At 42.5% G+C, this 27916-nt stretch overlaps 1 protein-coding gene across 1 annotated transcript in view; it reads left to right on the forward strand.

Annotated features, from left to right (window-relative positions):
* Window positions 1-263: 263 nt before the first annotated feature.
* Kif6 (kinesin family member 6) overlaps window positions 264-27916 on the forward strand; it is a 240994-nt gene continuing 213341 nt past the window's right edge. The window contains exons 1-3 of the mRNA XM_090355739.1: window positions 264-403; window positions 4903-5012; window positions 6001-6075. Of these exons, the coding sequence (XP_090211865.1) occupies window positions 338-403; window positions 4903-5012; window positions 6001-6075 (251 nt within the window). The 5' untranslated portion in view covers window positions 264-337. The remainder of the gene's footprint in view (window positions 404-4902; window positions 5013-6000; window positions 6076-27916) is intronic.

Consider the following 27916-nt stretch of genomic DNA (forward strand, 5'->3'; position numbering starts at 1 on the left):
ACACACAGGTGAAGTCCAGGGAAAAGAATGTGTTGAGTCCACTGGCAAGGTTGGATACGTACGGTCCCTTTAAATCCTGGTCTCAGAACCTGGCTAATGCGCATGCCTGGCGCTCTCGGCCTGGCTCCGCCCCCCGGCCCCGCCCCCAGTCTCTCCCTTCGGGCCGCCCCTCCTCGACTGGGACCAATTAGGGAGAAGAGGCGTGGTCACCGCTGCCGCGGTGCTTTTTGGGTAGTGTCTCTAGTTACTGTTGCTAAGGCTGCCAGAGGTCGTGGGAGTCGCAGGTCTTGGGAGCCCCAGCGTGAGAGGTCAAGGGTCAGCGCCAAGCAGGGCGGCGATGGTGAAGCAGACGATCCAGATTTTCGCCCGAGTGAAGCCCCCGGCCCGGAAGCACCAATTAGGGGTACAGGCAGGCTTGGGGGGGGGGCTTCTCCGTCCCGGCGGTACCTCTGCCAGGCCGGAGGGGGGAAGGAGGGCGCGGGAGGGCGGGTCAGCCCGCGAGGTCTGGGCTGGAGTCGGGGTGAAGGGAGCCCTGGAACCCCGCGCACGCTGACCCCGACGACCCCGCAGCCACGCAGACGCGTGCTGTCAGGGACGGGGCGGGGCGGGGGGGCGGGAACTGACGCCTGGCCACGCCCACTTCGTGCAGCCCCGCCCACCGCTGCTCCGGACACGCATGCGCCCTGCGCGCATGCTGGTTTGTAGTGCATGCTCATCTGCACAGTCACAGACTGAATTTCAACCACAGCCAGGTGCTATCCTGCACCTCTCTGGAGAATTATCACATATCTACACACACACACACACACACACACACGTTCATTCACGTGTATTTTTTTTTTTACAATGTGCAAGCAAGAGATGCATGTCTGTAAATGTCTGAAGTGACCCAAGTGCAAACAGAAGCAGACACACAGGGCCTACTCAGTACTTTGCATGCAATAGAACCACGGGAATGTCTTCACCAACGGTGTTATCGTTTTGCAACATACACATGGATCTTGACATATCCTTGTTGTGGATAAAGTCAGAGATGTTTTTGAAGTATGACACAAGAAGTCCTGCACATCACTCAGCAAACGTGAAGGGAGAGTTTACCGGGTGCTTCCGCAGGTGTGCTAAATTCAGATCTTTAAGGGGAAAGATAAAGCGATGCACTTGCTCCCAGCAGAAATAATTTGTACTGTTCACAACTCTTTCAAAACGTTGTTTTCTCGACCTAAAAGCTGACATAATCATTCTGACCATGTCTTGAGATATTTGGTATGTGACAGATGCTTAACTTGCGATCTGCTTCTCACAAAAACTCTGCAAGGTTGGTGTCCTGTTCCTCATTTTGAAGTCAGGACACTGAGTCCCAGGTTAAATCGTGGGGCTGGGATTCTCAGCTTCAGAAGGGCAGAACTGTGAGTTTAGGGATTTTTTTTTTTTTAATCCAAAGCTATTTCCTCTTCAGGTGAAACAAATGAGCAGGATTCCAAAGTGAGAATTTTGGCAAGGACCATTTGGTTTCTGTTTAGTGTGCCTAGAATATGCCATTAAAAATAGTCTATCCCTGTACTGTATCTAGATTGTATATATATATATATATATATATATATATATATATGTGACATCACAGCATTCGTACCAGGCATTTATGTAATAAAACAAGAAAAATATAATGTCTTATCATCCTCATCACCAGCCTTTATTCACCTCATGGAAAAAATCAGAAGATGCAAAAACAAAAAACCAGAAAAGGTTTTGTGAGTTTTTTTCCAACTTGGAAAAAAAGGCTCATGCCTGCAATCCTGGCTGCTCAGAAGGCTGAGATCTGAAGAGCCTGGGTGGAAGCTAACCTGGCAGGACAGTTCATGAAACTCATTTCCAATTAACCAGCAAAAAGCAGATGTGGTTCAGGTGGTAGAGTGCCAGCCTTGAATGAAAAAGCCAAGTGAACGCATGTGGCCCTTAGTTCAATTCCCTATACTGTCACAAAATAAAATAGCACAGAAAAGATCTATAGATACAATTCCATTTGATCTCCTCCTAGAATCACCTGTGGGAAGTGTGCATAAGGAATGATCATATGTAATATTTCCCTGTAGATTCTTAGGTAAAAGGTGAAGTTTATACCAACTAGGCAATTTAGAAACATGCCCAGCTGTGAGAAAGGAAGAAGGAGGGTAGGGGCAGGTTGGTGAGTTAATGGAGAGCCTTGCATTTAATACTGAACTTTTTCCTCTTTCTAGTTCTTAGGGGAGTCTGGTGAGTAGGTTGTTTGATCTTCTAGGAAGTATTTTAGGTGTTAGAATCGAATTTTCATGACGCCACATTCTTCCTGGAAGGTAACATAATGCCACTGACCCAGAAAGAGAGCAGGAAGGGAAGAAAAATGAATGAACATACCTCCATCACCTTTAAAATTATCCCACATTAGCCCCATAACTTCTAGATAGTAGATAGTTATTTTCCAGCGTGCATATGCTATTGGTGGCATTCTCAAAGGCTTTATTAATTGTGTTTCTTAAGGCATTATAAGTTAAACTACAATGTATAGGTTAGCAATGAAGATAACTATAACATAAACATACCTGGGTATATATGTATGTATGTATATATTTATTTATTTTTGTCAGTTGTGGGGCATGAACTCAGGGCCTGGGCACTATCCCTGCACTCTTTTGCTTAAGGCTTGTGCCCTACCACTGCAAGCCACAACACCACTTCTGGTTTTTGAGTGGTTAAATTGGAGAAAAGAGTCTCGCAGGGACTTTTCTGCCTAGGCTGGACTAAAACCAGCATCCTCAAATCTTAGCCTCCTGAGTAGTGAGCCGCTGGCACCTGGCTATATCCACACAATTTTTTTTAACAATGGTCCTGCTTTTTTTTTTTTTTGCCAGCCCTGGGCTTGGGCTCAGGGCCTGAGCACTGTCCCTGGATTTTTTTTCTCAAGGCTAGGGCTCTACCACTTGAGCCACAGCACCACTTCTGGCTTTTTGCTACGTATGTGGTACCGAGGAATCGAACCCGGGTCTTCATGCATGCTAGGCAAGTACTCTACCACTAGGCCAAACTCCCAGCCCCGGTCCTGCTTTTTTTTATTTATGCTTTTTCAAAACAATTTTTGTATTCACCTTTGCATTTGCTCTGCCGTCTCCCCTGAAAACAAAACAAACAAAAAAGAACCTACACTATCTTAAATGATAAATATTTTTATGAGCAAGGACAGAAGCCCTAAGGGCTTTGCTGTAATCCTCCTGTGAATGGTTACTTCAGACAGGTAAAGAACAAGGGTGCCTACCCCATCAATTTTTCTCTTGTAAGCACAGAGAAGCCATATTTTTTAAATGCATGAACTCCAGTGTATCTTGTGCCTTACATATTCCTTCATTCACTTGTGTGGCTATTAAATTCTTTTTTTAATCAGTGCCCTACACGACAGACTTTTAAACTGTCTCTGGAGAAAACTTAGCCAGAAAGCCTGGAACCTGGAGACATTACTTTCTCCAAATAACTCATTTTACAGAAGTTTCTCATTTTAAATGGGCAGCTTCAATTAAAAAAAATCTGTTTAGGAAATTATTCATACTTTTTGGAGATTTAGGTAGGCTTTTATTTGTTTAGGAATATGACTCGCCTCCCCCTCTCCATCCCTAGTCAGGCATCTAAATGGATCTTAAACAGGAAACATTGCTTGTAGGCAAGAATTTTATTTCCTGGTGAAAGACAAGGCATCTTTTAAATTTTTTTTTGACGAAAACCCACCTCTAAATTTAACAACTAACATTTAATGATGCATTACAGAATACTTCCAGTTGCATTACATCATTCCATCTCTAACACCCCCTCCAGAAAATCTGATGGGTGGCAACTCTGTTTTTCTCATTTTATGAATAAGGAGCCTTGATTCTGGTAAATGGAGCTCAGCATTTAGACACTAAACCTTCCCCGTTTCCTTGTCCCACATGATTTCTTTTTCTTAAGCTTGAATCTTAGTTTTCCTGGGCACTAAGCACAAATGTTGGTAACCAAGAAGAGACCCGGAGAATGCTTGTACATGTGGAGCTGTTGACTGATTTGGGCCCTTCAATCCCGCAACGGCTTACAGAAGATAAGTCAGCTCTCCACAGTCAGTTGCCAATCACTGGCTAAGCTAGGATGAAAACTTGGAAAGTGTCATCAAAGATATACAACGCTTGTGTCTTTTGAGGTCACATGTCTCTCATCAAGTGTATATGTTTGGGAAACTTGAGCTTTTGGACATAAATCTGAACAATCTTGTGAGCTCTCTGATAAAGCTCAGACCCCATCTTTGTATCTTTGTGTTGAGTACTGAAAATGCTGAGACATGTATATTGGCTATAGTACCATGTTAACCTCTGATCCGTAATATGAAAGGAATACTTACATTTCAGAACTATTACTTTTCCTTTACAATGAGACATTCAAAAGTTCACATTTGATCACTCATAGAGTATCTGAGCGTTGATTTAGGTTTTAACTCTTCTATTACACACACACACACACACACACACACACACACACACACACACACACACACTTATATGCTGAAGCTCACATGCAATTCCCAGAGAAAATATTCAAATTACACTCAGGGCCTGGGCACTGTCCCTGAGCTTTTTCACTCAAGGATAGTGCTCTACAACTTTGAGCCACAGTGCCACTTCCTATTTTCTGATGGTGAGAGATAGAGTCTGATGGACTTTCCTGCCAAGGTTGTCTTTGAACCACAATCCTCAGATTTCAGCCCCCTGAGGAGCTAAGATTACAGGTGTGAGCCACTGGTGCCTAGCGTCATTTTAGCTGAAAAGAATGCTTTTAGACCATTGCAGAACAATTAACAGTCACACAGCCAGAGTTCTAGTTTGCATTCATTTGTTGTCTGCTTATTTGCAGATTTATTCTATAGATGAAGATGAAAAGTTAACACCCAGCTTGGAAATCATCTTACCACACGACCTGGCAGATGGATTTGTGAATAATAAACGAGAAAGCTACAAATTTAAGTAAGTTTACCTTTCTCCTCCTCCATTTCAGTTTTATTATTTAACCAATTCTTGTCCTGCACCATCATCCACTGAGACGTTATTAGCTTCACTGACTAGGGAGAATAGTACAGGGGTTTCATCCAGTAGATATAGAACTCTGATTCCTGTCTGTCTGTCTCTCTCTCATTCTGTCTGTCTCTTGATGTCTCTGTCTCTTTTCATCTCTCATTCACTGTGATATCTTAATGGGGCCATGCTTTCTTGTTCCACCTTGCCAATGGTTTGTGTGTCTCCCAGCCCAAGTATGCCACCGCCCACGTGCCCTGTCACAGTGGTTTTGCAAGAAGAGTGACACCGGCACCGCACCACCTCCCCTGTTCCTACCCCTCACCAATCTGATAAAGACTTCTCTTTGCAGAACAGATCGATCTTAACTGACTCATTGACTTTTGAGTCACCGTCAAGAAAATAAAACCAAACCATCCTGCAGATGAAATCGTTGACAGCAGGACTCAGTAGCTAAGGAGTGGAAAAGAAACTTTCAGTTCACAGTTTTGCAGTTGGATGTATCGGTGCCATGCACATTGCATTCCCTTCTGGCAGGTCAGACATCAGAAGTTCTTTGGCCGTTTGCATCCTGTTCTTGGGTTTCTATCCCATGCAGTCATCTAGATTTCAATGTGATGCCAATCACACTGTATCTCTTGAGAGCCCAACACACACAGTTTATTATTTGGCCCAGAGTTGCTGCCGTTTTTTCAGAGGGATTGATTGTGCCGATCTTGTCAAAGCGGTTCTGTTTACCCAGCATTTGTGAACAGGAGTACAACAGCAACAGTGTGGTGGGACACAGGGCAAACATTGTGATATGTTAGGTAAGCCCGCTGATGTAAACACAGGGTCATGCGCGGAGCTTTCAGAACAACAAGATTTATTAACCCAACAGTGTCCAAAAAAAAAAAAAAAAAGGCTCAGCTTTTCAAGAATGACCATTTCCACATTGCAGGTTTCAAAGGATATTTGATCAGGATGCAAAGCAAGAGATCGTTTTCGAACACATTGCCAAGCCAGTCGCTGAAAGGTAGGATCTCCCCCAGATTTTTGTTCAGTGCCTTCACGGGTTTTCAAGTTGTCTTCAAGCCTTCGATAATTGTAGTGACGCATTTTGGGACATCCGTCATCTCCTCGGGGGTGCGGGCATGTAATGATGACAGCATTCATCTAGCCATTCATTTTAGTCTTAGATTCTGAGCCTCCAGACAAACCAGTTATGTAGGCTGCACAGCCATGATTGTTCTCATATGGAAAAGACACAGAAGCTGAAAAGTGCAGGGACTAAAGGGCACTGTTCATTGCTAGTTACTGCTGGCAGGCCTCTGTGTGCTTTTCTAGATGTTATTTTCACACTTCTTTCCCCAGTTCCATAAGGCAAACACATAGATGGAGAAATAAACAATAAAGTGTGGCTGGGACCTGAGAAGCCTAATGATGGCTGACTATGTTTTCAAAGCCAGGTCTTCCTTTGTCTAGGCCCTTGGCTTCCTTATCTCCAGACAGTTCTGGTTGGCTGTTGCTGGTACAAAACTCTCAAGAGAATACTGAACAAATCAGAATGTCAATTCATACATATATTGTGGCAAAGTTTCCTTGGGGCTGGATACCGAAGCCTTTTGATAAGCATGCTGGATTTTTGTAGGGAGTCTGCTTGCTTTTGCATCCTGAAACCACTTGAGTTGCTTTTAATGACCTAACCATCCCCAGATAGATCCATCCATCTTCACAATAGAGATGAAAACCGTATCTTCTCAGTGAACCCAATTTTCCAATCCACTCATGAGGGAACTGTCACGTTGCTTGCTTGTATTACTGGAAGCCATGAGGCCTCATTCTGTCTCTGAGGCTCCTAGGCTATGAGTCTCCTTCAAACCAAACTCTCCTCTTTCAATGCAGCCTCCCTTCATTGGGCAGAATCCAGTCAAGTGGGTTTAAACTATTTCAGTTCCAATCATAATCCAATAACCTCTCTTTGGATGAATTCAGCTCTCAAACATTTCTAGAATTCCCCTCCTTTTAGTAATCACTTGAGTTAGGCCACTGTTTACAGAGCTCATCTGTATTTTCATTGGAGACTTCCTGGAGGAAGCCTGGAATGTTTTCTGCACCTGCAAGTCTTCCTTCTCTCACTGACTCTCTCCCATCCTGGCTGCCTCTACCTCGAGCCATTCCTGCTTTCCTCAGCTTTTCTTTGCAGCAAGTGGATGGAAAGAACTTTTTGTCAGCAGGTTCTGGTCCCCAGTGCTTCACTGACATTGATTTGGTCAAAGCCCTGGCTTCTACTAGATTTAATAAGAGTCCTTTCTCACCCTCGTGTCACTTGTTAGGCCCTCAGTCTCAACACACTGGATTGTCCCATTCTCCTTGTAAACCTTTCTGCATTTAGCTTCTAAGATGTCACACATGCCTAGTTCCCAGGGCCTTAGCCACTCCTTCCTTAGTCTGCTTAGCTTTGATTATACACAGTAACCATTCCATCTCCCTGTGCCCTGGGCTTAGAATTCTCTTCCCTCACAAATCTGCAGGGTTGCTTCTACTCAGATAACTGACTTTGAGATTTAGGTTGCTACAATACCTAGAGAAAGAAAAAGCCTGAGATTTGTATGAAGTTCAGTGTGGACCCTGTGAGTTCTCAGACCAGTGTATACCTGCTGTGAGTGTTACTGGGTTAGGAGTAAAGTAAAAATCAGCGCATGGATCGCAGTACCTGAGGGTTACCATAAGACAGTAAGAGACTTCAACTGGCCAGTTAGAGATGAGCTCCCACCAATGGATATACTTCTTAGCAAGAAGATCCAAGTCAGATCTCCAGCCCAGGATTTCATGAAAGCAGAGTATTTGGGTCTAAGCCCAGAAAGCACCAGGTAGAGTGTGGCTATAAGAAAAGGCAAAAGGCTGGGAGTTTGGCCTAGTGGTAGAGTGCTTGCCTAGCATGCACGAAGACCCGGGTCCAATTCCTCAGTACCATATACATAGAAAAATGCCAGAAGTGGTGCTGAGGCTCAAGTGGTAGAGTTCTAGCCTTGAGAAAGTCCAAGGACAGTGCTCAGACCCTGAGCTCAAGCCCAGGACTGGCAAAGAAAAAAAAAAAAAAGAAAAAAGAAAAGGCAAGAAAGATAGCCACTGTTGGCTGGGTTAAAGAGCCAGTTACCACTGAAAGCAACTGGGTCTGCATCCCCAGGTACTCTCAGACACTGCTGCAAGAGCTGGCCCCAAGACCTAGGAGCTGGGGAATGCTCCAGCCCTTACTGGTTGATGCCGAAGTCCTGAAGGTTAGTGTCATGATACCTCAAAGCCTCACCTATAATAAGCGAGAAGTTAGGAAAAGTGTGATCAGATGCCCCTCAAAACACACTTCCTCTGTAGGCCTCCTGTACTTCCCCTCCCCACCTTCTCTGAACCATTTCAACAGGTTTCCTCACTCTGTTTTCATGCAGTGTGTATAACCCCACGGTTCCCTACCCCATGCCACCCTGTGCCTTCTCCTTTTGCTCAGCCTCCTCCTGCTAGTACCTACCCACTGTCTCACTGAATCTTGGCTTTCATGTATGCCTGTCCTGTAATAATTAGACTCACCATCACATACTGAAGACAATTCTATTTTTACTCAGTGATATTCATTCTTCTATAGGACAGTCCTGAAACAGCTGTAACTTTATGTTAACCAGCTCTTGCTTTTCTTTGCATTTCTTTACTAGTGTTAACTTTACCATCATCAAAACATTCATATTCACTTGTAGAAAATGCACCCATAACATTTTGATCTGCTTATTTCTGTCCTTGAAATGCTAACATATGCATCTCACACACTCAAGTTGTATTGTATAGATTCGAATCCTGTTTAACATCATACATTGAAAATTTTAATATTAATGTTAATCAGCTATGTGTAGTATCACTTTAATGTATTATTGTGATGTCCACTGCAAGGCTTTGCTCTGAATCTAACTGCAGTGAGTATCTCTAAAAGGAGGTAGAAACAAAGACTCTCAAGGGGCAGATGGGAACAGCTAGTGCTAAGTAGATATGGCAGGCCCCACCCACTTGGGCTTTACTGTACCCACTTGCTTCCAGCTGTAGCCTGGGAATTTCCTGGCTCTTCTCCTCCGAAATAACCATCACAAAGCAGAGTAAAAAAAGTCCAGAAGAAACAAAGCAGTGTTTCTTATATCTACACTTCTATTGTGAGATTGGGCTGGAAGAATATCTTGACAATAGGAGAACAAAGTGAATCTATAGACTGAAGTAATAGTTCTCCTCTTTTGGGAGTTGGAAATCTACATACATCATCTCATTAATTTTATGTTTTGTGTGTGTGTGTGTGTGTGCATGTGTGTGCATGTGTGTGTGCTGGTACTGGGGATTGAACTCATGGCCTGGGTTCTGTCTTTTCACTTTATTAAACAAGGCTTGTGCTCTACCACTTGAACTACAGCTCCACTTCTGGCTTTTTGATGGTTATTTGGAGATAAGAGTTTCATAGGCTTTCTTGCCTTTGCTGGCTTCCACCAGCAATCCTCAGATCACAGCCTCCTGAGTAGCTAGGATGACAGGTGTGAGCCACTGTCACCTGGCTAGACCCAAGCTTTTGTTACAAAGTAGATTGTGTCTTCTTATGCAAGGGGCCCCCGCTGCACTGAGTGTAAGGAATTATACTCAGATGGAGAGATGGAAGGACCTGGTGGAGGTGAAGACATGCAGAAACAGGATGGACACCAGCTCCCTGGGTCTCTGAGGGCCTTCTACTTCCAAAAAGAAATTACTTCACCAGAAACATTAGCTAAGAGAAAATAAAAAATAATACAATTCATATTTTGCAATAATGTATTTGAAGTTCATCTCGGAGTCACAGCATATAAAATCTTCCTCATAGCTCTGGTAATAGTTGCACAGAAAGGAAGACCTTTATCAAAATTAAAAATCATCTAAATGATTTCTGATCTTACACATGCCAAGCATGATAGGCTCTGCTTTCAGTTGTGTCCACTGAAAATACAGTTATTTCAGATATAAATTTTGATGTCAATAATGAGTATGTTGACAAAATAGGCCAGGAAAATGATATGATCACTCCAAATACATTCATAAAGTACTAATACTTTTATATTGTATAGAGTTATAACACCAGCATATATATCTACAGTATGGATGTTTATTAGTACTCATCTGTCCATGTGATTCTTTTAATTATATGTGATCCTGTAGTAAAATATTTTTAAGGGAGACAGCTCTATTTTTCAGCATTTAGTACTGTTTTTTGTCTCAGGGACCCTGAAATTTCTTTGTGTACTGGAATACCTAGCCCAGACAGCCCAGACAGGCTTGCCTACATCTCACACAGTCCGTTTCTCCCATGCTAATATCATCCTTAATATGCCAAATTTAGGAAATGTCAATATTATCCTCTAACTGCCTATCTCCACATTCTCTCTTTTACTTTCTCTGCTCCAGATTGTTTGTGTGTGTAAGTGTGTGTATGTGTGTGTGCACGCGTGCGCGTGTATGTCTGTGTGTATGTATGCATGCGTGTGTATGTCTGTGTGTATGTGTGTGTATGTGTGCATGCCAATCCTGGAGCTTGAACCCAAAGCCGGGACGCTGTCCCTGAACTTCTTTTACTCAAGGCTAATACTCGTACACTCTTATCACTTGAGTCATGGCCACTTTTGGCTTTTTGGAGTAGGTTTTGTTGTTTTTGTTCTTTTTCTGAGATGAAATTCTCATGGATTTTTCTGCCTAGGCTAGCTTGAACTGCAATCCTCGGATCCTTGCCTCCAGAGTAGATAGGATTATGGGCATGAGTCACTCCACTGGTACCTGGCTCTCTACTATAGATTCTAATATTCCTCAAACCTCTGTCGTTAAGAAGCAGTTTTGCCCTCAGTGTTTTCTCTGTCCGGAATGCCCTTCGTACTTTGCACCCTCTTTAAAGTCTGCTCAAATGTCAGCTTTCCAGAGGAAGCCATTGGACCTCTTTAGGTAACGCTGCAGGGCCTCTTTCACCTCACTGCCTGACCACCCCCCCCCCCGCCCCCTTTCTGCCTTCCCACTCCCCTCAGCACTTCCTGAGATTTATTTACTAGCCCACTTGATATTGTCTGTATTGTGTCAGCTTGACAAGGAAAGGCATCTTTTTCACTGGTGAGCTCTGAGTACGTATAACAGTGCCAGTCCCTAGCAGATGTCAGCCAATACGTGTGGATTGGAGGGATTCTAACACCATTAGGTATGTTTGCAGTCCCCACGAAACCTGAAAGGATCCTCGTAACAGCAAGGGGCTTTCCCCTGCCAGCAACAGGCTAATCAGATTCTTGACTCTTCAGATTGTCTAACTGTAAGCACTCTTGTGCTCACATCTATTTTAATAAGCCAGAGTCCCATTATACAGGATTCCCATTATGCATGCTAATTAAATAGTGATGTTCATATCTGCACACAGCATATTTAGAGTTATAAAAGGCTTTCAGAATATTGGGAACTTTGTTATAAGAACAAAAGCAGTTCTTCGGTTGTGAGGACTGTTGATACCTTCTGAGAGCCTGTCTTTGCCTCAGTCTTCCTGTGGTACCAGGAGCACCTTACATTTTTATTTCCCAGTCTCTTATGTTTTCACTCTCTGAATGCCTAACTGATTATGCTAGGAATTGGTCTTCTCCATGAGTAAATACTCTTCATCAGGGTTCTGTAGAGATTCAAATGTAAGTTTACTATCTCAGATTCACTCTTAGTAGCATGGGATACAGGCTTGAGACATCTCACCCTGCTGGTTAACCTAATGAAGCAGAGAGAGTACTTCATTTCTGTCCTAACTAGCTGAGTCACTGGGTCATTTTAAGACTGAAACTTGACTGTATTAACTACAGTTCACTGTTCTCTCAGGAACAAAATAACTCTTCTTCATTTCCTGTATTGCCAGTCTTCTAAGAATCAGAAAGAATACAACATATATCAGAATAGAATACATCAGAAAGAATATAGCCTTGGTTATATTTTTGAAATGTATATATGGAAAAAGTATTTTCCCTTAGCAATTGCTTTACAAAATAAGTAGCAAACAGAGGTTCAGCAAATCTCTGTGATAGCATCATCACTCTTCTGGGTTAAACCCGGAAAAACATATAACATTCTATTTGATCTGTAAACATGTTCAAATATATGTAATACCTCAATCATGAAGAGCCATGGATCATAATTTTAAGCTCTTGAAAAAGGGTTTTGGGGGTTGGAGATGTGGCTCAGCCAGCCATTGAACAAAAGTACCAGATACTAAATTTAAGTCCCAGTCTTGGACCAAACAGCACAAAAAAGTTTGGCAGTTTATATGTAGGTGCCAGCCTCTTCAAAATTAAAAGTATAGGCTGAAAGTGAGCTCAAAGCTTCTTTCATAAAATTCTTCCTGAGGGAGGCTGGGAGTATAGCCTAGTGGTAGAGTGCTTGCTTAGCATGCAAGAAGACCTGAGTTTGATTGTTTGTATCACATACACAGAAAAAGCCGAAAGGGTGCTGTGGCCCTCAAGTGATAGAGCTCTAGCCTTGAGAAAAACCCAAGGACAGTGCTCAGGCCCTGAGTTCAAGCCCTAGGACTGGCAAAAAAGGAAAGAAAAGAAAATTCTTCCTGAGAATAAATGAAGGAACCTAAAACTGGACCTAAATGTATAGAGTCTCCTCGTGGGCAGCATGCTAAGAAAGAGTAGCAGCCATTACTTGGGGGGAAGTTAAATGGTTTGAAAAAATATATACATGGAACTCTTCATCTTTTTAAAGTCTTAAACTTGTTTTTTGTCTTTTTTGTTGTCAGGGTATTATTGTATAGAGGGGTTACAGTTATATTTGCCAGGTAGCAGATGCATTTCTTCTCACACATTGATAACCCTTCTCATGTTTTGTCCTCAGTTCCCTCCGCCACCCCCTCCCAATCATTTTGTTTCCCCCCTTTCCTTTCCTGTTCAAATAAACAAATAAAGATATATACAATATACTAGGTAACAAAGTCAGATACAGTAATAACATAAGATTAACTAAAGGACAAAAAAAGCGAGGAGAAATAGTACATTTAGAACAACAGTCACACAAGATAAAGCTCTTATTTCCATATCCTTAAAGCTCTTGTTTCTATATCCTAGAGATCCCTTCATTTAGGTATTTGTTGTTTGTTCTATTAAATTACTGACAGAAGAAATGAGCAGATGGGGAGATGCAGCAGGCACAAGCCAGAGGGGCCAGGCAGGGGAGAATACAATCAGGTACTATGCACATGCATGGAAACGTAAACAGTAAACCAGGATGAAATTGTGTCAGGACTGGAGAAGGGAGATGAGGGAGAATGATGAAGATGGCATGCTTGGGATACATTGTATACAGGTATAGAAATGTCACAATGACCTTGAACAACTAACACTGGCCAATCAAAACAGTTGGCAGGTTTGTCTGAAAGTTCTTCACAAGTCAGGCTGCAGTGCTCTGAGAGGGATGTCTATCTTTTCTCTTTCAGTGAGGGAGATATCTCGTGTGGTGGGATCTATTGATTCTGTGTTGGGGTAGAACTTTCCATGTGGGTATTAATGATGGCTTCAGATTAGGTTATGTGTGCACGCGAGAGAGAGGGGCTGTATTAATTAGACAAACAGAACGACAGACAGACACAGAGGACAGAGACAGATTTTAAGAGACCTGCAGCATGCACTCTGGTAAGTCAGTGGCCCAGAGACAGGAAGTGAAGGCTCACATCCACTTTCTAGCACAGTACTCAGGAGCTGGGTGAGCCCAGCAAGGCCAAAGCCACCAGCCCTGCGTAAACTGTGGTGCAGCTCAGCCGCTTGTGTGAGGCTCAGGTTTTCTTCAGCAGTTTACTAACAGAAATGTTTTCTCATTAGCATATTTTAGTTTGTTTGTAGTAGAGTTTCCACCAAGTCATCTATCTTTATGCCTTATAAGGCTAGAGTAACTAATGCAGTTCCATCGTGAGATACAAAAATCCAAATAACTAGACAAAAAAAATTGTAGCTCAAAAAACAATGAAACTTATCCAAGGAAAGCACAGGGTTGAAAGGGAATCTCAGAACTATGTGTGTCTCCAATAAGTACGATGTCCCCAAGTCACAAGAAGATTTGTCCTTTCAGTTGTTGTGTAGTCTCCATTCCATTGCACAGACTTTTTTTGTTTACATGTTTAATTTTTAAATTGCTATTATTTTTGTGGCACTTGGGTTGGAATGAGGGGCTTGCCACTTATGCTAGGCAGGTTGTTCTACCACTTGAAACATGCCTCCCAGCCTTTTGGCTTCCCTGACCAGACAGGGGCTTGTTGCCTGGTACCCATCTCAGATTACTGTCTTTCTTCCTGGGCCTCAGTGGCTTCCTGTCATCCAAAGAATGAAGCCCCTTGCTCAAGGGCTCCCCCTGTGGGTCTTTCCAGGTTAAGCCCCTGTGTGATATTCTGGATCTCTGCTTGCACTTAGAGGCGTTTTAAACTATGCAATCCACTAACATATAGATTCAAAGAAGTTTTTTGTTTTTTTTATTTATTTATTTATTTTTTATTGTAATTAGTAAAAGGGTTACATGATATTTGCCAGATAGAAGGTGCATTAATTCACATACATTGATACCCTTTCACATGTCTTGGTACCCATTACCCTCCCCCCCACACCCCCCACCCATCTTGGTTTTCCCCCCTTCCTTATCAAATTTCAAATAACCAAATACAAATAAATTCAATATATCAGATAACAAAGTGAGATACTATAACAATATGAGATAACCAAGGGACAGCAAAGGAGATGAGAGACAACATAGTACATTAAGGACAACAATCATTCGTTATATGGCTTTTGTTTCAATATCCTGGAGGTCCTTTCAATTAGCTTCATACTATATGGCCTTATGTATCACGATTTTGCTCTATTGCAGATCTCTGCTAGTAGAGCCCAAGGTTTCTACTGATTATGACGAATGAGGGAAACCATTGAGCCTAAGTTCCTTTGAGTCTGGCTTACTTCACTTAATATGATTTTTTCTAAGGCTTTCCATTTCCTAACAAATGAGGCGATGTCATTCTTTCTGACAGCAGCATAGAATTCCATTGTGTACAAATACCACAATTTGTTGAACCACTCATCAACTGAGGGACATCTAGGTTGGTTCCATATCTTTGCTATGGTGAATAGTGCTGCAATGAACATTGTTGTGCTAGTGGATTTAGTATGCCCTTGTTTCTGCATGGTTGGGTAAATGCCAAGTAGTGGAATTGCTGGGTCATAGTGGAGTTCTATGTTTAGCCTTTTGAGGAACTGCCACACTGCTTTCCATAGTGGTTGAACGAGTTTGCACTCCCACCAACAGTGTAGTAGTGATCCCTCCTGGCCACATCCCCTCCAGCATCTGTTGTTATTCGTTTTCCTGATCCTGGCCATTCTAACTGGAGTGAGGTGGGATCTTAGAGTTGTTTTGATTTGTATTTCTTTTATGACCAGCGATGTTGAGCATTTCTTCATGTGTCTATAGGCCATTTTTGTTTCTTCTTCAGAGAAGACTCTCTTTAAGTCTGTGGCCCATTTTTTAATGGGATGGTTGTTACTTTGGAGATTAGTTTTGGAGTGATTCAATTTTTTGAGTTGTTGATATATTTTAGATATGAGGCCTTTGTCCGTTGTTTGGTTGGTGAAGATCTTCTCCCCCTCTGTAGGCTTCCTAATTAATTTACTAGCTATGTCCTTTGCCATACAAAAGCTCCGCAGTTTAATGCAGTCCCACTTATCCAGCCTTTCTCTGATTTGTTGTGATTCTTGGTCCTTATTAAGAAAGTTTCGACCTGTGCCAAGGAGGCCTAGTGTATCTCCTATTCCTTCCTGTAAAGTTTTCAGTGTGTCAGCTTTTACCTCCCGGTCTTTGATCCATTTGGAGTTAATTCTAGTGCAATGTGACAAAGAAGGATCCAACTTTAGTTTTCTGCAGGTGCTTAACCAGTTCTGCCAGCACAACTTGTTGAAGAGGCTGTCTTTCTTCCATTCTATTTTTTTGGCTCCCTTGTCAAAGATTAGGTGGCCATAGGTCTGTGGTTTAGTATCTGGGTCCTCAGTTCTATTCCATTGGTCTTCAGGCCTATTCTTGTGCCAGTACCAAGCTGTTTTGAGAATTATAGCTCTATAATAGAGTCTAAAGTTTGGAATTGAAATTCCTCCAGTGCTGTTCTTTCTGCTAAGAAGTGTTTTTGCTATACGGGGTCTTTTATTATTCCATATGAAATTTTGGATTGCCTCTTCTATTTCTTTAAAGAATGACATTGGGATATTGATGGGTATTGTGTTGAATTTGTAGATAGCCCTTGGCAAGATTGTCATTTTCACAATGTTGATTCTTCCAATCCAGGAGCATGGGAGGTTTTTCCATTTCCTTAGTTCTGCTTTAATTTCCTTTTTTAGGGTTTTAAAGTTTTCATCAAAAAGGTCCTTTACATTCTTAGTTAAGCTAATTCCTAGGTACTTTATTTTCTTTGAGGCTATTGTGAAAGGAGTTGCTTTCCTGATTATTGCCTCGTTCCTCTCACTGTTGGCGTAAAGGAAGGCAGTTGATTTTTGAGGGTTGATTTTATAGCCTGCTACTCTTCCAAAGTTTTGAATCAGCTCAAGGAGCTTGGGAGTAGAGTCTATAGGATTCTTTAAATACAGAATCATGTCATCTGCAAAGAGGGATAGTTTTATTTCCTCTTTCCCTACTTGCATCCCCTTTTGTGCTTGCTTCTTGCCTTATTGCACTGGCTAGGAATTCTAGTACTATGTTAAAGAGTAGTGGAGAGAGTGGGCATCCTTGTCTCGTTCCTGATTTTAGAGGGAATGGCTTTAGATTCTCACCATTAAGTGTAATACTAGAAGTGGGTTTCTCATACACACCCTTTATTACATTGAGGAATGTTCCATGGATTCCTAGTTTCTCCAGAGCTTTTAACATAAAGGGGTGTTGGATCTTGTCAAATACCTTTTCCGTGTCTATTGAGACAATCATGTGATTTTTGTCCTTGATCCTGTTGATGTGTTGAATTATATTAATTGATTTGCGTATGTTGAACCAGCTTTGCCTCCCTGTGATGAATCCAGTTTGATCATAGTGTATAATTTTTTTGATAAGTTGTTGTAGATGGTTGGCCAGTATTTTGTTGAGAAGTTTTGCATCGATGTTCATCAAAGAAATAGGTCTATAGTTCTCTTTCTTTGATGAATCTCTGTCTGGTTTGGGGATGAGGGTTATACTGGCTTCATAGAATGAGTTTGGTAAGGAACCTTCATTTTCAATTTCGTTGAAGAGCTTGAGGAGTATTGGTGTGAGCTCTGCTTTGAAGACCTTATAGAATTCAGCTGTGAATCCATCTGGCCCTGGGCTTTTCTTAGGTGGAAGTTCTCTAATTGCCATTTCTATTTCAGAGCTTGAAATAGGCCTGTTGAGTTGGCTTAGTTCTTCTTGGTTCAGTGTGGGTATGTTAATATTGGCTAGGAATTCATCCATTTCATCTAGATTCTCAAATTTGTTGGCATAAAGGTTTGAGAAGTATTCCCTCATGATATTCTGGATCTTGGTAATTTCTGTCATGATATTACCATTTTCATCTGCGATTTTGTTTATTTTGATATGCTCTCTTCTTTTTTTGGTAAGATTTGCTAAGGGCTTGTCAATTTTGTTAATTCTTTCAAAGAACCAACTCCTTGTTTTGTTGATTCTTTCTATAGTTTTTTTGGATTCCAAATCATTTAATTCTGCTTTGATTTTAATAATTTGCTTTCTTCTACTGGGATTAGGGTTGGTTTGTTGCTCTTTTTCCAGGATCTTAAGGTGAGACATTAACTTGTTGGTTTGCAATTTTTCCAACTTGTTGTTGTAGGCACTCAGCGCTATAAATTTTCCTCTGAGTACTGCCTTTGCTGTGTCCCAAAGGAGTTGGTATTTTGTGTGCTCCTTACTGTTAAATTTCATAAACTGTTGGATTTCTGTTCTGATCTCTTCAATGACCCAGTGGTGATTCAACAATGTGTTGTTCAGTCTCCGTGAGTTACAGGGTTTTCGTTGGTGGAGATGTGTGTTCAGTTCCAGTTTGATGCCTTTGTGGTCTGAGAGTGTGCATGGAATAATTTCAGTGTTTCTGAATCTGACCAGGTTTGTTTTATGGCCTAAGATGTGATCTATTTTGGAAAATGTTCCATGTGCTGCTGAGAAAAACGTATATTGTGTTGTTGCTGGGTGGAATATTCTGCAGATGTCTGTTAGATCTGGTTGGTCTATATAGTTGTTCAGTTCTAAGGTTTCTCTGTTGAGTTTTTGCCTTGTTGATCTGTCCATAGGTGAGAGTGGTGTGTTAAAGTCACCGACAATCACTGTATTTCGATCCATGTATGGTTTCAGTGTAAGTAAAGTTTGCTTGATGAAGTTCGGAGCTCCGGGATTGGGTGTGTAAATATTTAGGATCGTTATGTCTTCCTGGAGGAAAGATCCCTTTAGTAGTATATAGTAACCTTCTTTGTCTTTTCTTACTAATTTTAGTTTGAAGTCTATTTTATCTGATATGAGGATGGCAACTCCAGCCTGTTTATGGGGGCCGTTAGCTTGATAGAGTTTATTCCAACCTCTCACTTTCAGAAGATGATTGTTTTTTTGGGTAAGATGTGTCTCTTGAAGACAGCAGAATGATGGCTCTTGCTTTTTGATCCAACTAGACAGCCTATGCCGTTTAATTGGAGAGTTGAGTCCATTGATATTGAGAGTTAGGATTGAGAGATATTTATTAGTTCCTGCCATTTTTAAAAGCTTTTATTAGGGCCTGTGTCTTGACAGTTCTTGTGGTCCTTAGATGGTATGCTGTTTAGGTGCCATTTCTTTCCCTATATTGCATTTATTTTGGTTTTCTATGTATAAAACATCTTTGAGAATTCTCTGTAGTGTTGGTTTTGTTGCGACATATTGTTGCAGCTTTTCCCTGGAATGGAATGTTTTTATTGTTCCCTCAGTTATGAATGAGAGCTTAGCTGGGTACAGTATTCTTGGTTGGTAGTTATTTGACTTAAGGGCATGACATATATGCTTCCAGTCACTTCTTGCTTGCATGGTCTCTGCTGAGTAATCTGGGGTTATTCTGATTGGTTTTCCTTTATAGGTTACTGATCCCTTTTCCCTGGCTGCCTTTAGGATCCTTTCTTTGGTCTCTATTGATCCAGTTCGGATTACGATGTGGTGGTGGGATGTTCTTTTCTGGTCAGGTCTGTTTGGGGTTCTAAAAGCTTCTTGTATCTGGATGGGCCTGCCCTTCTGGATATTTGGGAAATTCTCTGAGATGATTCCCTGAAGTATATTTCCAGTACCATTGACCTCTTTCTCCACGCCCTCTTCAATACCAATTAGCTTTAAATTAGGCTTCCTAATTGTATCTTGGACCTCCTGAAGCGCTCTCTCATTTTTCCTAGATTTGGATTGACTCATTTTCTGTTCTTTCTCTATAATAACTAAATTATCTTCAGCCCCGAAATTCTCTCCTCTGCATTGTCTAACCTGCTCTCAAAGCTATCTACTTTATTTTTCATCTCCCTTGCTTCTAATTGCTCATTTTTGATGCCTTGCATCTCTTCTTTTAGATCATGTATGGATTTCTTTAGCTCCTTGATTTCCATTTGAGTGGTTAGCTCAGTAGCTTTATTTTCTTTGAACATTTGCTGGAGTTCGGTCACCTTTTTATTTGTGGATTCTATGAATTCATCCATATTTCTTTGAAAAACCTTTATTATGGCCTCCTTTATGGCTTCTTCTTTTTCACTTATCACCTTGTTTATGGTTTCCTCTTGATCAGCTATGGCTTCCTCCCTTATCTCTTTCTTTATATTTTCACATTTTTCATTAATGATGTTTATCAATTGCATTTGTATAGCACTTGGAAGACTCTCCTCTAGATTTGGCAGTGACTGTTCCATTGGCTGTTTACATTGGGTGGGGGATGTTGTTTCTTGATTTGACATTTTTCTTGAGTTTCTTGTTCTGCCCATTTGAAAATGGGAGCAAGATTAATACTAAACACGATTATAGTTTTTCAGATATAACCAACCTAGACCTCTGTAGCTGGCAGACACTAGATGTTCACAAGTTTTGATTGGTGTTATCACTCTTTCTTTTTGTGCAGTTACAGACCAGTCTAACACATCCACTGATAAGCGATTTATACCCAAAACAATAATCCTCTCAATCCAATCTCTATAGTCTTTAAGCCCCTCTGAGCCTAGAGAATAATTAAACACCTATATATACAGTATTGCTCAACAGCCATCAAGTGTAGATCCTTGCAGTATAAGGGTTGAAAGACGAACAGAGGTCCAGAGATAGAAAAATAGAATGAGAGAGGTCAGGGGAGGTACAAGAGGATTAACGTAGGAGTGTAAGAATATTGTAGTAATGAAGAAAAGGTATAGCGTAAGGATAACTGACCTAAGTTGGTAAGTAGGTAGCGTATTTGAGTACAAAGTTTGGAAAGTATTAGAATAAAACTTATGTGTTGCTGCACGACTAGCTCTTAGCCCAGCCAGTGGCCTCACAGTGGACCATGGGATGGATCTGCGAGCTTCCATCTGAGCGTGGTTGGCAGACGTTTTCCTGTGCTGCTTCCAGGGGCGGCCCCAAGCCAAGGGTCTGGAGATTGAGAGTTCCAGGGGCTCTCAGCAGGACCAGCAGGAGACCCCTCTGTTCCCAGGGGTGGGGCCCAGCTGAGGCTGTGGGCTCCAAGGGCGGAGCCTCGCCTTTTTGATTCTCAGAAGGGGAGCTTGGCTGCTGGTTGGCCCTTCAGATCCCTGCTGTGTTTCCACTGCTTTGTCAGAGTCTGTGACTGTGGGGGGCCCCTCAGTGCTGTCTTGCTCAGGATTCCCAGCTGGAGGATGCCCCGCTCAAGAATTGAGGGGGGGCAGATGCTGGCTCCTATTTTCCCGCACCCCCTACCCGCTGTTGTAAGGCAGGGTCCCAGGGCCCTCCACTCTCCAGATCCAGTGGCCTGGGAGAGGAGCCTGGTGGGCAGGTGGGAGCTGGGACAGCTCCGCCTCCCTTGGTGGGGTGCTGAGTCTTAGGGTCCAACCGCTTGTCAGTCTCCAGTCAGAGGGCTGGGGGTTAAGCCCGTTGGTCAGGTGGGAGTTGGGGCAGCCCCGCCTCCCTTGGTGGGGTGCTGGGACTTATGGGTAGCCCACCTGTCAATCTCCAGTCAATGGCCTGAGGGAGGGAGCTGTTGAGGGGAGGGACAGGATTCTAAATTCCTTGCCCCCCTGCTCCCGCCAGTCTTTCTCGGGCGGGGTGTTGGGGTCTGAGTTAAGTTCTATTGCTCGGCACCCACTCTGCTTTCCCGATGTGTTTGGGGATGCGCTGTATTACTCACGCCTCTGCGTCCGTCTGCGGGTGCTCCACGGTGGTGGGGAGTCTTTCACTCCCCTCGGGTCTCCGCCGCCGCCTGTGTTCTGCGTCTGGGTTCCACTGCTTGCTGTTCTGGTTCTGCGTCTGGGTTCTGCTGCTTCTGCCATTCGCTGGCCCGGTTCTGTGCTGGTTTCTGCAGCAGTTGGGCTCCCAGCCTGGTGCCCTCCACTGCCGCTGCTTTTCGTGGCTTGGAGCCGGTGCCAGCTGCTGCTTTTCACAGCTTTCCCGGCTTGGAGCGGGCGGGGAGAGTTGGGGGAGGGGTCCTCATGTTCCGAATTCTTTGAGAAAGTTGGATGTGAGCTTTATCTGGATTTCTTTTCCGGTTTGAGTCCATCTCCGTTGCTTTTTGAGTTTGTTGTTGTGGATTTCTTAAGGTAGTTGGCTCGTGGGACTCCCTGGTTCTCTTTTTGTGAGAGAGAGCTAGGCAGCGTCCCTATTGTCTCGGCGCCATCTTCCTTCTCTCTCTCAAAGAAGTTTTAACCTAATTCTTCCTCACTGTATTCATAAACATTACATTATAAAATTTACCCTAATAAAAATTAACAATATTACAATTATATAAATATGAAGAAGTGTTTTATTTGTTTCCCACTTAACAAATGTCACACACTTCCTTGTACTTTGAATTAACTAATTCAAGTTTGGTTTATTAACAAAACTGCATTGGTACTTCACATTGTTTGGTTTTTGTGACCAAATGTCTCCTGAAATGTGTATTATTACCAAACTGGGTGATAGTGGCATATATATATATATATATATATATATATATATATATATATATATTGACTTGATGTTTGTTAATTCCTGATTTTCCATTTAGAAATCAACTTAAGCTGGTTATGGTTGTACACCCCTGTAATCCTAGCTACTCAGAAGGTGACCAAATAAACTAGTTTGCAACTAGGTTAGGCAATAAAAAGTTTGTAAAACATTGCGGTATGTGCCTACTATACCAGCTTTTGCAGAAAAATAACTTGAAGGATCAAGGTCCAGGTCATAAGTGTTAGACCTTAGTGAGAAATAAGTAATGCAAAAAGAACCTAGAATATGATTCAATTGGTAGAATCCTGCCTAGTAAACCCTGGTACCTACAAGAAAAAAACAATTAGTATTTTCATACTTGTTACATTGTTTTTCTAAGTTCTAGATGGCTACTTTTAAGCATTTTTCTATAGTAAATATATCTTGGAATTGTGTCGAATTTTATTTACAGTTAATAGCAAGCCAGAGTATGCCCTTCTCTTCCTCCTCTGGATGCTCCACTGCTTTGGATGTAGAAGGCCACGTCTGGGAGTGAGGAGGATATGTCTCTGTGGTATGCCTCACCACACTTCTTTTTATGGTTTTGGCTTGGATACAAAGTACTGTAGCAGCTTCTTGGGAAATCTGAGAAAGGCTAACCGCTGGTTCCTATAGCGCTACTTTCCTCCAGGGCTGTAGTAAATTGAATAAACAATGGGTTTGGAGTCCCTAGTGTACACCTATCAACATGCAGATTGGGTTATATTAATTGTGAGCTTCTGGGTCCATTTTTGCAACAGGCGCCGATGGTTGTCTCACAGTTAGTTACACTGATGTGGGTTTATTTAATCCAAGTGTAAAGACTCCGAGTCATCAGAGGGTTTCAAGATCACGAGTGCGGGTGCTAGGTCACTTTGCACCTACAGACCTCCTTCCTCCACTGCCCCTCCCCTGCCTTCTGCCCCAGCAGGCTGACCTGTGCGGGCCCCACATTCAGCTCCCTGAGGTCCAGCAGTGGAAAAGCCCCAGCAGGCAGTGGGGCCGAGGGCTGGAACGGACAGTGGCTTTCTTCCTGTGAAGTCTTCTTGGGCCACTGTTTTCTTTAGACTCAAGGTCATTTTCCTCCTCGAGGCAGCCTATGTTCTGTGACTATTTCTCTTCTGGATAGAAGTATCCTTTCCTTCCCCAGGGCTTTCAGGTCTATTGGGCAACACACCTGTGTTGCCGGCCTCTCTTCTGTGTTGTTCTATAGTGTACAGTGTCATGTGCATGAAGCCAGGGCCTGGGCGCTGTCTCTGAATCTCTCTGCGCTCAAAGCTAGCACTCTACTGCTTGAGCCACAGTTCCACTTCTACATTATTCTGAATAGTTTGTTGGATATAAGAATCTCGTGGACGTTCCTCTCCAGGCTGGCTTTGAACTGTGATCCTCAGATCCCAGCTTCCCTGAGTAGCTAAGATTACAGGTGTGAGCCACCAGCTCTTGGCTAAAATACTGTTCTTGAAGAGGAAAGCAAAGCAGATCAACACAAAGTACCCGGCAGAGAACCCACAGTTAACATGGGACACAGCCAAGACTCAAGCCCTAAAGGCTGGCTTCAGACTTCATGATCTGACCACCCCCACTGTATGCATGCAGGGATGGGAGTCATAATGCTAATTCAATATTATTTGAGGGAATATTCACACTGGAAAGATACTCTCACAATTATGTTGATAACACACCAATTGATCGACCAAATTGTTCTTCTTCCTCAGCTGGCTCTTTTATCTGCATACTGTGAGAGATGATGTTTATTTCTATTACCCAGAAAACAATGAAAGGACAATGCTCTTTGATGTTAAGGAATAAGAAGTTCCACTTTACTCATGACTTTCAGCCCCGTTAGAGAATAATTCTTCGCTGTAAGTGTTCTCTAGACTCTCTAAGTGCTGGTCTTGGAAGTTAGTATTCACATCTCACAGTGACCTACTTTAACATGACTTTGGTCCCATCCACTCATTTCTAGAAGAGATGTGGTCATTTCCTTGTCTGCTGTGTGCTGGTTGATGCATCTTCTACCGTACCCCCACATCCACCAGTCAGCATTCATTGTCCATCATCCTCCCTGTCCACTGTTCTCCATGCCTGTCATGTCACCTACCACCTGTCACTTTGCCATCCTCTTTGGCTTGTTTAGCTACAAGGTGTTGAATCTGGTGCCTGGGTCCCCATAGTTACAATGGCATGTTGCCTCCGGATGTCTTATTTGGCAGCAAGCATTTTTATTCCCAATGCAGCAGCTTCCTAAAAGGTGACTTCCTTTCTTCATGCTAAAATACTGAAGATGATATTACAGTCCCTTTGGGATCTTTGGACCATCAAAGTGCCCTGGGATGACAGCCTATAATTAGACTGGCCTCAGGTAAAGTAGTTAACTTTTAGAAGCATGGAGAAGAAAAACATACATTTATGACTCAGGTGTCCTTGCTAAAAATAGTACAATAGAATGGGTGGTTGTTTATAGTTTGGGGTTTGGGGTGGTTATTCTGTAGTGAAAGTCCTGTTCTGGACAAATTTGCTTCCCTGGCACTTTTTCTACCGTGGGTGTTTGGGCCATGGGAGAAAGCCAGAGTTTTTCTGCAGTTCATACTTATTGTCTGGATTCACATTTGGCATTATTGTGGCCTAAAAGAAAAGAAAAGAAAGAAAAGGGAAAAGGAACACTGCCAAACTAGGGCATTTGACCAGAAATTCTAAGCAGTGAGCAGAACAAAATCTTTCTTATTTTTCCAAACTGCTGACTTTGGTGTTGACATCAAGATTCATTCTAGAATTAGCTGTGGGTCCAAGACTGACAGTGAAAGCTACTTATTAAAAGCTTTCTGTTTTACCATGTCATTTGTACGATTAGCATCTAGCCTTCAAATAGTTTTACATAAATGGAATGTACTTTTAACTTCATTTTCTAGGCTTTGCTCAAATAAATGGGGGAAATCCCAGTTGCAGTGGCTTTTTAAAGCAAATTGCAAAAAAAATTCAATCAATAGTATCTTTTGTTAGTTTTTTAATTACTATTTTTTATACTTTGAGATCCAGACAGATCTATGAAGCTAAAGCCCTTCATACAGTATGATTTATTTCATTGTTCTGGCAAAGATTTAAGAATAAGATATCATGTTGAGTTATTTTGTTGATTTTTCTTAAAAGTCTCTTCCACCTTCCGAATAGGGAGTGATGTTTAAGAACAGAGATGAGATGTTTTCTAACCCAACCTTCATTCTAAAAGAACAGAATAGGTACCAGGAAATGGCTAGTTGTAAGGTTGGGGAGTGGGGGTAGGAGGCAAAGGGAAAAGGGGTAGAAGAATGAATGGGCAAAGGAGTAGATTGCAGGCAAGAATGCATTGTAGATACCACAGAATTGAGAAAAACAAGGGCTCAGGTGGGCTGAAAGGAGGTAAAGATACTGAATGGATGACACAAATCAAGATACATTGTATATATAAATTTCTTTATTAAATGGCAAACAAACAAACATAAACTAAAAGTTAAGAAATATGAGAGAAAAGGTGGGGTGGGAGGGATGGGTGAGAATGTTAAAGAGAGAGACATTGATCAAAAGTCGTTGTACTCATAAACTGCTCTGTTGAATGGCAACTTTTTTTGTCACACCTACATAGAATTTTTTTTAAAGAACAGCCTTTTACAAAGTCTTTAAAATTGATCTAGTAGAATGGAAATAGATTTATACAGCACATTTTTATATTGCATTCATTAAAAATGTACATATCTGGGTGTTTCATTTGTAACAAAGGACAAATACATCCAGTGATTGCCCAGAGAAGTTTGGCTACATGTGTGGGAAAGTAAAAGGAGCTATCACCATTCGGCCATTGGAGGTAGCATCAAGCCTATCTGCTGGTAGCACTACAGTGCCCCATATGAGGTTAATCCAGAAAAATACCACTAAGCCAGGTGCCAGTGGCTCATGCCTGTAATCCTAGGTACTCAGGAGACCAAGATCTAAGGATCACAGTTCGAAGTCAACCAGGCAAGAAAGTCCGTGAGCCTCCTCTCTGCAATGAACTACTCAGAAGAAGCCAAAGTGGTACTGTGGCTTAAGTAGTAGAGCACTAGCCTTGAGCCCAAAGGAGCTGAGGGATAATGTCCAGACCCATGTCTGTCCATGATGGGCAGAAAACAACAACAACAAAAACACTATTAATGCTTCTACCTTCTTTCCCTGCAATGATTGACTTGGGAAAAGCTCTTCCTTGATTAAACCTGATCCATGAGCCCTGTCCCCTGCCATTCTGTACCACTGAATGTCGCCACAGGAAAACATTACTTGTGCTAACTGAACAAACTAGATTCATGCCCAGATTCAGGCTCAGATGGCCATTCTCACGGCCAGTTCCTGTATTCTCTGGTATTCCCTTTCCTAGGGGACTGCTTTCCAATTTAATTCTTCTCAAGCTTTCTCTCACTCAGCTACCTCTCAGGAAGAGACCCATTCCATCAAGTACTGCCTCCTGCCAGCCTGAGGCCACACTGTTTTCTTGGCTTTCTGCCAGAGGGCCGGCCTGACTTGGCTTTAATGCATCCTATTTCCCAGGACCTCCTCTACTTTCCTTCCCAAACTGTCACCTTTTCAGTTGTCTGCATGCTGTAGAATCACCAGATGGATGGGCTCCTTCTCATCAGGACCTCCTGTCTTGAGACATTAAAAATGACTTTTATTGGCGTGTCTGCCTTCCACCTCCACATTCTCTTTTCTCCAGAAAAACTACCTGGAAAGAGTCCCCCTGCGTGGACACTTGACTTCCCATCCACTCAGGATGGTCTCCCATTGGACTCAGCCTGTGCCGTCTGAAGGACATTCTTTTTAAGGCCATTAGTGACCCGCATGTCTCATGCCATACTCCCATTGTGAGAAGCAGCTGTAGGGCCATCGCTGACAGATGGCCTTCAGCCACCAAATGTGTAGATGGAGCACCCTAGGCACATGCACCTTCCTAGCAGTGCCCCCAGCGAAAGAGTAAACACCATGGAGGTTTTTGACCTGGGACACACTTGTTCCTACCCTCTCTCCACCATCACTGTCTTGGCCTCTTACCCATCCACAGTTCAGCAGTCAGCATGGGATTTTTTCAGAGGGCACATCAAGTCTAGTCTTTCCCATTTTAAAATCTTACAAAGCCTCTTGGTCCATCTTACATGAAGAAAACACAGGTTCCTTTGCCTTGCTTATAAAAAGTTATGGGATCTAGCTTCTGCCACTACCAGCTCCTCAGGCCTCTGTCTTCTTTCTCCTGGCCCCAGACAGACTGGTGTTCCTTCAGATTATATTTGAAAGAAATCTTACCTGATCTGGTCATAGCAGTCATATCATTTCTACTCTAATCTTGCTGTTATTATTACTGTTGTTGTTGTCACTACGTGGCCCAGACTAGCCTTGATTTCGCAGTCCTCCTGCCTCAACTTCCTGGGTGTGGGGATTATATGTGTTTACCACTAGCCTGCCTCTCTGATCTTTTGCCTACTTATTATCTGTCTCCGCAACTGGAATATGAACCCCATGAGAAAAGAGTCCTTTTCTCTCTTATGATTGCTGTGTCTTTACCACTATACCAGTGCCTCACATACAGTAAGCTTGTCTGTCGATGAGTAGATTGACAGAACCCAGTGAAAGAAGTTTGTTTGTGGGTTTTTTTCCCCTCTGCA

The sequence above is a fragment of the Megascapheus bottae genome, chromosome 22 (assembly GCF_031878675.1).
Source record: "Megascapheus bottae isolate mThoBot1 chromosome 22, mThoBot2.hap1, whole genome shotgun sequence".
NCBI classification, from domain to species: domain Eukaryota; kingdom Metazoa; phylum Chordata; class Mammalia; order Rodentia; family Geomyidae; genus Megascapheus; species Megascapheus bottae.